Source organism: Ornithodoros turicata, chromosome 4 (assembly GCF_037126465.1).
Source record: "Ornithodoros turicata isolate Travis chromosome 4, ASM3712646v1, whole genome shotgun sequence".
In the NCBI taxonomy this organism is placed as follows: Eukaryota; Metazoa; Arthropoda; class Arachnida; order Ixodida; family Argasidae; genus Ornithodoros; species Ornithodoros turicata.
The window spans coordinates 61,239,032-61,250,834 of NC_088204.1; the positions used below are offsets into that span (position 1 = coordinate 61,239,032).

At 47.3% G+C, this 11,803-nt stretch overlaps 1 protein-coding gene and 1 long non-coding RNA gene across 3 annotated transcripts; one reads left to right on the forward strand and one right to left on the reverse strand.

Moving 5' to 3' along the window:
* Positions 1-705: 705 nt before the first annotated feature.
* Positions 706-3,623, forward strand: LOC135393268 (uncharacterized). Of its 2 annotated transcripts, XR_010422562.1 has the most exons (5): positions 706-1,025; positions 1,113-1,334; positions 2,346-2,496; positions 2,577-2,997; positions 3,540-3,623. XR_010422562.1 is itself a non-coding variant. In XM_064623746.1 (4 exons), exons 1-3 carry the CDS (start codon positions 844-846, stop codon positions 2,491-2,493), a joined length of 552 nt encoding a protein of 183 aa, XP_064479816.1. In that variant the 5' UTR covers positions 706-843; the 3' UTR covers positions 2,494-2,496; positions 2,577-3,615. The 2 variants fall into 2 exon arrangements, 1 of the variants encoding a protein (XP_064479816.1); XM_064623746.1 differs by having other exon boundaries at positions 2,577-3,615.
* A 71-nt stretch (positions 3,624-3,694) lies between these two features.
* LOC135393269 (uncharacterized) lies at positions 3,695-4,386 on the reverse strand. Its single transcript, XR_010422563.1, has 3 exons — positions 4,275-4,386; positions 4,069-4,167; positions 3,695-3,863 (listed from the first exon to the last, which is right to left on the reverse strand). It is a non-coding gene; the product is annotated as an uncharacterized LOC135393269 (long non-coding RNA).
* Between the last annotated feature and the right edge of the window lie 7,417 nt (positions 4,387-11,803).

The window sequence follows — 11,803 nt, forward strand, 5'->3', positions numbered from 1 at the left end:
GCTTTGGTGGTGCTTTCTGCACGCGCAGCAAGTCCGCGCATAGTGCGCTGCCAAAGCTATTGAGAATGCTACGAGTACGTCACGCGTTAGGTGTTAGGTCTTGTTGGTAGCATGAAGCACAGTGCGGGCACAGAATGTCCGCTCACGACGGCCGTCGTTGCACAACGAGGCCATCCTGTAAGGCTTGTTAAAGAAGACCGACAAAACTATCTTTGAGGCTATTAACGACAGCAATTATCACGGAACACACCCAAAACATTCACCTTCGCCCATAGATCTCCGCCATCGCATCGACGATTTGGCGTTAGCCAAGCCACGAGCGCGGCTAAGCCAGGACGAAGCCGGGATTGGTCAGGGTTTGCCGACCACAGGACCGCCGTGCCAGGGAAATTTAAAAAATTGTTTTCTTAAAAACTACAAACAAATGGGTGAAAATTTTTCACATGTATGCTCCCTGTGCGGTAACGAACGCGCAGCCCAAGCATGGCTCCATTCTGTCGCAGTCGAAAATCGGCGGAGCTGAGCTTTAAAGGGACGGTCTCGTACAGATCGAGCGATTCCGAAACTTAGCTGAAATTATATTCAAGAGTGCTACAGAAACATGGTCGTGAAGTTTCAACCAGAACAACGAAGTGGTTTTCGAGAAATTTGAAGAAATATGCCGTGATAGCAGACGACGGAAGTTGCAGCTGGATTCAACTCCCTCTCATGCAACGTCAAATGTGACGTGGTTATGGTATTTATGGTGGCAGGTCGCCCATTGGGCGACCGAAGCACAATGCACAAGACAGTCGGGTAGCTGTATGCGCTTTGCGCTTGGAAGTTGTCACGCGCGACGTCGTTATGTCTGACAGCGAATTTAGCGATAGTGACGGATCCCTGTCACTAAGCGGTGAAGATGAGCTCATCGGCGCCGGCCGATTGAATTACGTGGACGTCGATGATCCTTTCGCTGCTGACCCTTTACCACAACAACGTGGTCAGCCAGTGGAAGCAGTGGATGATTCGGAACCGACTGACTTCGGGTAAGACTTATGGATAATGCGCAGCGTTTTCCGTATATATATTCCGCCTGATTGTGACACCATTCTAAACCCTTATAAACATTGCAGGTGTGTGTGCGGCCACTGCTCGCCGCAGGAGGCTGACGAGTATATATGCTGCATGACTGTAGGCAGGGTAGCAGCAGTTGCTGTTGACTCCGGTGTACGTTGCATCACCCAACATGTGCTGTTCCCTGATTTCTGCACACGTCGGGAACTGTTGATCGTCAACGGCGCTCCGTATCGGCGACACAGCCGTCAGCTACGGCCGCTGGATCCTAACGATAACAGGTGTGTTGTGATTCTGAACTTGCACTACTGTTTATAACAGAGATGTGCTGTAACTACTTTTTTAGTAGTTTAACTATAACTACTAACTCTACTGTGTCAATTTTAGTTTAATTATTAGCTTAACTGCATCACATGCAACTACTAGGATGTAGTTAATTGTGTAACTACATTTGTGGTATTTGTGCGCATTGTTATATTCATAATCCCTGAGGCATAGAAATAGGAAGTGCATGGGTAGTTAGAAGACAGTGAGCTCCTTCCATACAATACTGATGTAGTGACACGCCATGCAATGATAGTCATCGCCACCAACCTGCCACAATAGGGGCGTAGGTGCTTTGAATGTACTCTGTGTGTAATCTGTAATGTAATCTGTGTGTCGATTGTTATGTACATGATTAACACAAGAAACATACTTTCTGCTCATGTGCCGTAGCATTTCTGTACTCAATCTTGACAACGAGTGTCTCCATTCTGTAGCTAACTAGTCCAGCGCAACCCATTTGACCAACACTCCTGTTACAGCATGCTGGATACTGTCGTGCCTCCCCGTCGAAACCCATTCTTGCCCCACGGGCTTTGCACACTTGTGACAGGCAAAGCATGCGCCTCTGTGCTCCGGTGTTGAACATTGCAGTGCACATTATGCAGTTCTCTCACTGAATGACAATGCTGAATAAGCTTTTACTGGTTGTGTCAGATCCACTGTGTGTCTGATGTAGAAGACGACAAATTCTCATAGTTGTCGGTAACAAGCACATGGTAGGCGAAGTGAAATAATGTGAAGTAGTAGTAGCCCACTGTAACCTGGCTACTGTAGTAAACTAGTAGTTATAACTACCATTTTTTCAAGTAGTTTCTAACTACTTTTTAAATACTGACAGTAGTTTAATTACAAGTAGTTAATTACAGTAGTTTAATTACAAGTAGTTAATTACTGCACATCCCTGGTTTATAGAATGTCACGTTAACAAATGCGGGATTTACATGCAACTGTATTTCTTTTGACAGGTGCATCAGATATGCAGCATATGCATGTTTTACAAACTGGATCTGGGGATACCTTGGTCCAAGGAATAGGCGCCAGATACCAGGATGTGTTGTCCGCACAATCCGGAGCCTGTTCCCATCAGTCACGTACACAGGCTACTTCCCCTGAAAGGTGATGTATTGTTTTTGTTTCACAGCTTTTTATTTGCATATAAAAACGTGTGCTTCATGGTACATTACACAAAATTACAGGGCTTGTGCACTTCGTCATAAGCATCACGACTTGAATGGTCTTCTGAACGTAGCTGCCACCCAGTGTCCTTGTCATTGAACCTGGAGCAAATGACAAACATAAGGACAAGCTGATCTACGTCAAAGTCTGCAAATATCCTTGGCCTTTGGCAAAAAGGCCCTTCTCAGGGCCACCCCACATGTCTGCATCAGAGACCATGCCTCTGCATAGAATAAGCCCTTATCGTCATTCATGATGATGATATTTATTAATTATATTAAATATTATTCATTAATTTACGTGCATTCCTGAAAGGCCTGACAAAGGCACTACGTTTCTTCAACTTTTCTCAATGCAGGACAGGAGCTGCTGGGTCAGCACACAGATGCCTCATCATCCAACTGTGTTTTCATCCTTGTTGGACACTGTGCAGCTGTATTGGTACATATTTCTTTTGAAGGAGCATGCAAGGACTCGAGAATGAACATGTCAGGGTTAGAGAAAACAGGTTTATGAGTCCTGGGATAGACATTTGCACAAAACTAAGAGAGCAGCACATAATCTTGGAGTGCAAGAGAGCTATTAATCTCGTGGGTCAGAAAACCTGCTACCCTCGGCTGCACACCGCAATGCTATGTGCCAATACTTAGGCGAGTGCCTTCTTCTCTCATCTTCCTTTTTGCAATCCGATTTCGTGCCACCCATCCCGTGTCTTGGTTGGTTGCTAGCTTTAGCAGATAACTCTCTATGACCAATGACATGTGCTCTGCGAGGAGTCATTAGGATCCACTGGGTGACGTCTCCACCACTGCACACTCTCTTGCATAGCAATTCTTCCAATAAATTAGCACTTCCCAAAGGAAATATTTTGTGTGACAGTTTCAGAGTGGTAGCTCATGTGACAGAGTAAAATTTTGAAGTGCCTTCCATGCTCCTTTAAAGCTCTTAGCATTTTATCTGCTACACATGCACTGTTTTTGCAGGTTAGCTATGCAACAAATACAACTGGCATGCATTGGCATGGCACTGTCATATGCAACTCAATGAACCTGCTGCAGGAATCAGGTATGAAGTTTCGAGACCTTACAGTATTTGGAAGCTTTTGCAGTCAAGGATTGCACAAAGGATGGCACAAAGGATTGCTCCTCCTAGAATGGGGTGGGCATGCAAGTAGATTGTGCTGCTGTAGCATTTTGCAATGTCGCAAAGGTTTACCACTCATCATGATGCTGAGTGGTATACCTAAGATTGCTGTCGGTATCCTGTTGCTGGCCATGGTAGATCTCTGATTTACGGCAAGTTCTTTGCTGGAATGAGAAGAAGAAAATGCAAATTGTTTGCCAGATGTTGCTGCAAAGTAAGCATATGTCAGGCAAGATGAAACTACAGTCAAGGTTCCACATATGTACTTGGCACGTAGACAGCTGCAATGCAATATGTATGTGTGAGACACATTTGATTGCAGTAAAGCTCAAACCATTTCGTCCATAAATTGCAGATTATATTACTTACAAGCATCCAGAGAAGTGCAGCTTGCTGTGGTTTGAGTAGTTGATGTAAATTATACGTAATGAAATACCAGTCTTCTATTAAATGCAGTCACACATATTCCTGAGTGAAAAATACAGGAGAGAGAGAGGGGGAGCTGTCAAAGTATAAGAAATTTGTGGCTTCGCTTCACGGAACAACTGTGACGAGAAGTGGAAGTGATAAAATACCTGCATGGCTGTGTACCACATATAGACGCACTGGTGCTGGGGCCAAAATAGAGCTATGTAGGTTTCGGAGTGGCCTGACGATGGATGGATATGGTGGGATTTCCCTTTGGGATGGGCGGTAGCTTGCACCACCTAGCCTGGAGTAACACATTACTGAGACTAAAATTACTTCAGATGATCAGAACTATTCACACTGCCTGTGCTGGCATTGGACACACCATCTGCTAATCGCCCTCCAGAGGGCACATTTTAGGACAGTGAGATCTCTGCTGCCACTTTATAAGGACAGTGAAGATCCCATTAATCCATGCACAGTAAATGAGATCTGCAAATCTAAATCTGTATGAAAGGGTTTCATGACGCATTGCTGGCCTCTGTTGTAGAAATTTGGGTGGCCCTGAGAAGGGCCGTTTTTTAGTTGTTTCTTCTACCAGTCTTCTTTCAGATGTGGTGGCAAACTTTTCATGAAGACTGGGGACATGAAGACCGAATAGGTCGACTATCGGTGCACCCATAGGCAAGAAGTTTCGCGATATCGGTACACGAGAGTTATCGACATTTGCATCAGAAAAGATATGAGCGAAGTGGTTGTTGAATGCGTCAACTCGTTGCAGAGTCAGGTATGAGGGTGCCATTATTATCAGTGGGCGTTAGTGGAAGGCGGGCTTGGTTCTTTACAGTGCGCCAAAATTGTTTTGGGGTGGTTTGCAACAAGTTTGGAAGCGTTGAAGAAAAATAAATACATTTGGCTTCACTAATAGCAACTTGTGTATTCACTGACGGCTTCTTTGTGCCTTTGCCCATCGTATGGGATACGTGTGCTTCGAGCCGTTCGGAATAACCTATGCTTCCGATTTTTTAAGCGCCGCAAAGCCTTGTCAAAACACGGACACCCGGTTGAGGAAACAATTATAATAATGGGAATATATAGGTCTACAAGCTTAGCAAATCTATCGACAAACATGTTCCAGTTTCCTTCAAGTGTACGACTAGAAAAATCCTCTAGGAAAATGTGAGAAAAGCTTTGTAAATCGCGATTAATGGCGTCAAAATCAGCTCTATTGTAATTGCGTATACATTTAACAAGCGTAGACTGATAAGGGTTCGAATCCTGTCACCGGCTGTGTTGTCTGAAGTTTTCCCTAGGTTTTCCGAAGACTTTCCAGACGACTGTTGGCACAGTTTACCCTGATGTCGGCCCAGGACGCATACTAACCCCTGTCCCCCACTCCTTCCTGCTGTCCTCTCTCCATCTGTCCACGTCTGTACGCCGCTCAGAGCCACAGTTGCTTCGCGGCGCTAACACGGAATTTAAAAAAAACTGATAATTTGATGGAATGTTAATAAAAAATACCTGACAACACGATAACTTAACGGGGGCAGGTACACAAGGTCCAATGCCTTTGAGGGATTGGAAGTCAGGACAAGACTCAAAACGTTTGCAGTATCAGCGACAACTCTCGTGGGGACCGTGATCATGTGCGTCAAATTGAAGTCTTGAAGAAATTGAAGACACAATCGGCAGCCTCACCACAGCTTTCAGGTGCATGTCGGGGACACCATGCAATAGGTTCTGCTCGTTGTAGGGGGACGGTAACATACAAGCTGAGAATGGGAGGGGGTGATGTAGGGGGAAGGTGCGGTCAGCCTGCTCTGAAGTGGCGGCTCGGTGCACCCAGGGGAGGGAGAAGAGGTGAGGGTGAAACAGGGAGGGGCGTGCTAACCCACTTGCTCTTGGAGTAAGGTAGCCAAGAGGACTACCCACCACAGAAAACATGCGAGCATCCCTCAGTAGTCTGCATTGGGATGCTCCCTGTACCACGGTAACCGCCAGGATTATTGGCGAAGTTACCCCATTTACACTAAGAATTATTCGTTTATGAGAGCACCCTGCAGACAGCCATACAGTTCCTAGGTTTGAGTCAATGTTCACCAGGAAAGTATTCAGTACATTGGATATGGCAATCAATACTCCACCGCCTGTTCTGGTTCGCTTGTCAGCACGATACACAGTGTACTCCTTGTAACATACGTGTAACATGTCACGTCGAGACTGGGAGGTACCCGGGTTCGAATCCCGGTGCCGGCTGTGCTGTCTGGGGTTTTTCCTGGGTTTTCCTCAGACGCTTTCAGACATATGTCGGCACAGTTCCCCTAGAAGTCGGCCCAGGACGCACATTTCCCCGGGCGTCAGTCGTGACGTTGCCCACATACGTGAGGCCGACAACGGCAAGCCCTTTCACCATCACCACCACCACCACCAGCCCCCCACAGCTCTCGCAAAATCTGTATCAAAATGCGTGTTACTGCGCACGAAGCAATCCGTGCCTCTCTATTGGTCGGACGCCACAAGCGTGTCCGGATTGGTTGCCAGAATTTGAAAACGGCACTTCGCGCTTCCTCGCCTTCGTGCTGCGTTCTCCTTCGGCGGTTTCATTTGAAATCTGAACGGTGGGCGCCGCGTTGGCGGTGTCTTTCGTTGGGAGGCAAGTGCGTTCGCCGATCGCCGTTTTATCCGTGTATTATGGTGCCTTTGATCGTGTTGTACTGTTTCTCGCCACAAGCATCGGTCTACGAAGAGCCAATCGGATTTCAAACTGAAGTGTTGTCGTGAATTCTGGCTCGATGAACATGTTCGAGCGCCGTCAGATCTGCATAACGGTGACCAGAAAATACGATTCATGAAGCAGCATTTTATGTTTGACGTGTAGCAGGCAAGGACATGATGATCAAGCGCTTGTGCGCAAGTATGTGACAGTTGTTCGTTGCTGGGAATAAGCTGTGTCGATATGCGTATTTTGCAAGTTTGAACTTTGTTCCAGTGTGCTAGGAAGCGCTACGCAATGGACTCAGTACGCTCAGTGCATGTATATGTGTCAACCTGCCGATTGTGTCAGTATAAATAAATTTGTTCATTACGACACTTTTCACAGTTGTTTGGGAATCACGGAATAACTTTACGACGTGCATGAAAGCTAGTAGACTTAGAGGTGAGGGGTAGCCGGTACAGGCCAGTATGGAAAGCAGAAGTCAGCAACAGCCAGAACCGGTCGGGCTGCGAGCCGGACGGAAAGACTTCTGATTGGAGGATTGAGGAAGCAATCGCTGCACTCTCATTGGTCGTGTGCCCAGTGTTGTGTGAATTTAGCTATACTATGGGCTCTATGGGGAGTTGTGGAGAGCTGCCACCACCTTGTAACATACGAATAGCTCGGTGTTAGATATTCTGGCGTTCAGCCAGGTTTCTTCCAGAAACAAAATGTCCGCGTCACACGACTCAACAATCGACAGTTCATCATGTTTTTTTACTAGGCTTCTTATATTTGTGTAGAGTACAGATAATCTGGGCACCGCGAAATGGCTATTCATGGCCCTGGTCAATGTTTATTGGTTGCGGATTTCCTTTCGTCTAGGATTTCCTCCGTTCATGAGCAAAGTCATGAGTGTCTAATTTTGCGGCTGATGGGAAGACTGCTCACTAACCATGTTATTATCGCAAGTGGCAACGGGAAGAGCAGAATTATCACAGAAACTAGGGTTAACACAGCGGACAGTAGCACTGGTGGAATCATATACAGGGTGTTTCTTTTTACCTGCAACAAATTTTCGTAAAAAGGGGAATTGCCTTAGGACACTTTAACTTTTGTCGTTAGATTAATCAGCGGAACTGCCACTAGGACGCCGAATTTTTTCTCAGCTATGGGACTAATTAACAGAGATATTTTCATCAACTTTTTAGTTACTGATTTTGCGGAGCACATTGCAGTTGTGATATGTGACAGCCTTATCTCCACATGATCTCCTCGAACTACCGATGAAGCATAGAAGTAATCGCAGCGCACGCTACAGACCTAACGATTTCAGTTCCGCCACCTGCCGCAAACCGCAAGCGACCGGCAAAAGAGCGAGAGTAACGTCAATATCTCCGCCCTCCCTTAACGTCACAGAAGGACGTCATACGCGATTCAAGCAAACCATTATCGCGATATGTTTCACGATCTTTTTGTTTCTCTTGTTTTGCTTTCTTTTCTTCCTTCTTCTGCTCGCAGTCGTTCGCCGTATCATTCCTTTCACTGTGCTGGACACGGCTCTTGCCCTTCACCGGTATGAAAGCGCTGATATGTAGTGGTGCTTGTAGTGGTGGTTGTAAAGGCCTTTGCAAGCAAAAAAGAAAACAAAACAACGATCGTGGAACATACCGCGATACAGACTTGCTTGAATCGCGTATGACGTCCTTCCGTGACGTTAAGCGAGGGTGGCGGTATCGACGTCACTGTCGCTCTTTTGCCGATCACTTGTGATTTGCAGCAGATGGGGGAGGTGAAATAGCCAGGTCTGTAGCGCGCGCTACGATTACTTTTGGGCTTCATCAGTGGTTCGAGCGGATCATGTGGAGATCAGGCTTTGATGTCCCAATTGCAATGTGCTCCTTAAAGTCAATAATTCAAAAGTGGGTTAAAACATATCTGTTAATTTGTCCCCTAATAGAGAAAAAAATACGGTTTCCTAGTACGGGAGTTTCTTTAGAACGCTTTCCTAGTAGCAGCCGCGTCCAGTAACCCAACGACAAAGGCAAAGGCGTCCTAAGGCAACTCCCCTTTTTATGAAAATTTGTTGCAGCTAAAAAGCAGCATCTACTCCGACGAATATCTGCGTGTAGCGGCCGGTGGACAATGACGAAGATGACCACGCGCCTGGAGCACCTGCCTCAGGTCCACCGGCGCGGCCATGGAGATAGGCCACCGTCATCGCCTCTCCGTGGCATACCATCGTCGCCGGTCGGGCACACACGCGCCTCACAGCTTCATCAACCATCACTTCTGCCCGATGTTCACCGCACCCCGGCGCTCCTTCACTGCCGGCCGCGACACTCGAGCCTCGCGCTCACCTGCCGGTCGCGGCAGTCGCTGCAGCCGACGCCACGGCACGCTTCAGCCGGCGTCTCTGCACCTCTCCACGGCTCGCACAGCCTCACCCTCTCCTCCCCTGGGACTCAGAGCTTCGGCTCCCGTGCCGGTAGCGGCACCTCAGGACCTCCACTTCACCAGCGCCTCACTCTTTTCCCCGCTCTTCTCGGGCTACCGGATCTGTGATTACTCATCAGCTGTGATGCTTCGCCAACGTGTGCCGTGCCGTCATCCTGTTCAACCGTGCATGCTAACCACGGTCGCCCTCGCTGCCCTCCTCCAGTGAAGTCGCGGACATCATCTGCTTTATCGCCGCTCCGCGTCTGAGGGGGGGAGTGATGTAGCGGCCGGTGGACAACGACGAAGATAGCCACACGCCTGGAGCACCTGCCTCAGTTCCACCGGCGCGGCCATGGAGATAGGCCACCGTCATCGCCTCTCCGTGGCATACCATCGTCGCCGGTCGGGACTCATCTAGAGGAACACCACCTCCTCTACATGCGCATACTGCACCGGCGTGGAGACCAACCGTCATGTACTCCTCGACTGCCGCATAGCCCGCATATTCTGGCAGCTAGTCAGGCGGCATACAAACATTATGTGCCCAAACGTATTTATATTTTGCACATATTTTTCCCCATCCATGATCATTTATCATTCATTGCCTCTCATTTGTTAACAGCCGCATTTTGCATCGTCCTGTATCATTGATCTTCTGTGTGTGTTGTGCTTGTTGTATAGTACCCACGTGAAATTCGTCCAGTAGACCTCTCCCACACAAAAAGAAACACCCTGTATACCCAAGTTCTAGCTATGACAAACTACCACATGTTCACCGCATTCCAAAAGTAAATTGTATCGTGTACTGTCCACAACATAGACACAACAGTCACCACATTACGGACAAATGAACCTTTCATGATCAGGTGATGTCAGTACACAAAGTTCAGCTAAAGCGTTTAAATGACCTTAGAGTCCTTCAGAAAGTGCACGAATGAAAATGTTGATTCCTTTACTAGCGCTCACTAAAGGTCAGCTATGCCGATATCCGAAATAGTCGAAACGGTTGTGATATTCTGAAAGCCATGCAGCTCTCCCCAAAATGCACCTTCATTCTCCCAGTTCGGTACGGTACCATGTAAAAAGAAAAAAAAAACAGAATTTATTCCGAAACACACATGGGCGCAGCCATTTTTATGACGTAGATGCACCCAAACGGGCATTGTGACGTGTACGCGCCTTCGTACTTGTCACTGGGTGACACAAACCCGCCATTGTTGCAACTACCCTCAAGCGGGTACTTTTGGCAAAACTGCCATCTTGTCCTGGTCGCACGTCATAGAGAACGTCATCTTGAGGTCATGTGACTTTGTTTACATGTCGCTTACCGACATATTTTCGTCGCCGTAACGCCAGGAGATGAACGTATTTTGCCAGCGTAAACTATGCGGTGCTTCTTCCGCAACATGGTATAGCCCAAGTACATCGCATCGGCTCAGTGAGTCTTAACGCGCGGCCGTCAGCATGGAAATCGTCAACAGTACGAGGCCTTATGAGTAAAACTGCGCGTTTTGCTGCGAGATTATCGGATAAAAATAATTACCGTGATCGAAAGACATCCAAAACGTCGCGCAGAAACAACAACCACATTGTTTACAAACGGTTTGGCAGACGATCACGGGCGCCGACATCTTTCAGGTCACGTGTGCCCTGACGTTGGCTTTGACGTGCGACCAGGACCTGTCCAGGATGCATTGCGTTCGCCCAGCACGCTTTCTTCTACGGAGCAATACATTGGACGCCACCCCTGTGTTGTCAGTGGATCCCGGCTACGGCTGTTCATGGCTTTGCGTATCTGTTCTTGAAGATGGCGGACAGCCGGGTTCCGCTGGTACCGCGATAAGTAAACAGTGCAGCAGCTGCGAACTCATTAGTGAACCAAGCTCTGTGCGATGTTGTGACTGGAATTCGTCGTTTGTGTTTTGTGAGCACGTACAATTTGTATCAAGTGGCGTCTGCGTTAGACCTTTTGCAGCACATGCCCATTGTAGGGTCAATTATCTTAGGAAATTGATTGACGTTTCGACAGCCGTTTTAGCAAGAAAATGCCGAAAGCGTTTCATTTTTGGAGGAAAAAATCGTGCTGTGTATTTGAGAAACCGCATACTGCTATGGGACAAGTTTTACGTACGATTTACCAATGTGCAACACCGTCGGCGATGTTATGGAACGACGAGCGACGTAAAACGAAATACAAATCACATTTTAAACTTTTTGTGGGATTCTGTGCGTTTTCCAGAAGCTTTCTTTGAATCACACACTCCCATGTCATGCTGCGTCGTGTGGCACGCTACAAACCACTGCATTTCATGTCTAACTGGATATTCTTTGTAATGAGCACCGTAGCACAAAAACATGCGCACGAAAGCTCCAGAAGCCATGTGGTTGCACACTATGCAGACGCAAAAGAAATACCAGAGCACATATTGCCACTTCGAAATGATGTTTTTAGAAATGTGGGGTCTGAACAGTTAGGGCATAGCATAGATCCTAGAAATCAAATCAGTGAGTGCACCTTATCCCTCTGTAGAGTGCTGTTTCAACTCACAACTCAGCCCATGG

Excerpts from the sequence above, each read along its gene's own strand:
- LOC135393268 (XM_064623746.1), top strand. The coding sequence starts at position 844 with ATGTCTGACAGCGAATTTAGCGATAGTGACGGATCCCTGTCACTAAGC. Across the intron at positions 1,026-1,112 it reads TCGGAACCGACTGACTTCGG|GTGTGTGTGCGGCCACTGCT; the intron begins GTAAGACTTATG and ends TAAACATTGCAG. Across the intron at positions 1,335-2,345 it reads CTGGATCCTAACGATAACAG|GTGCATCAGATATGCAGCAT; the intron begins GTGTGTTGTGAT and ends TTCTTTTGACAG.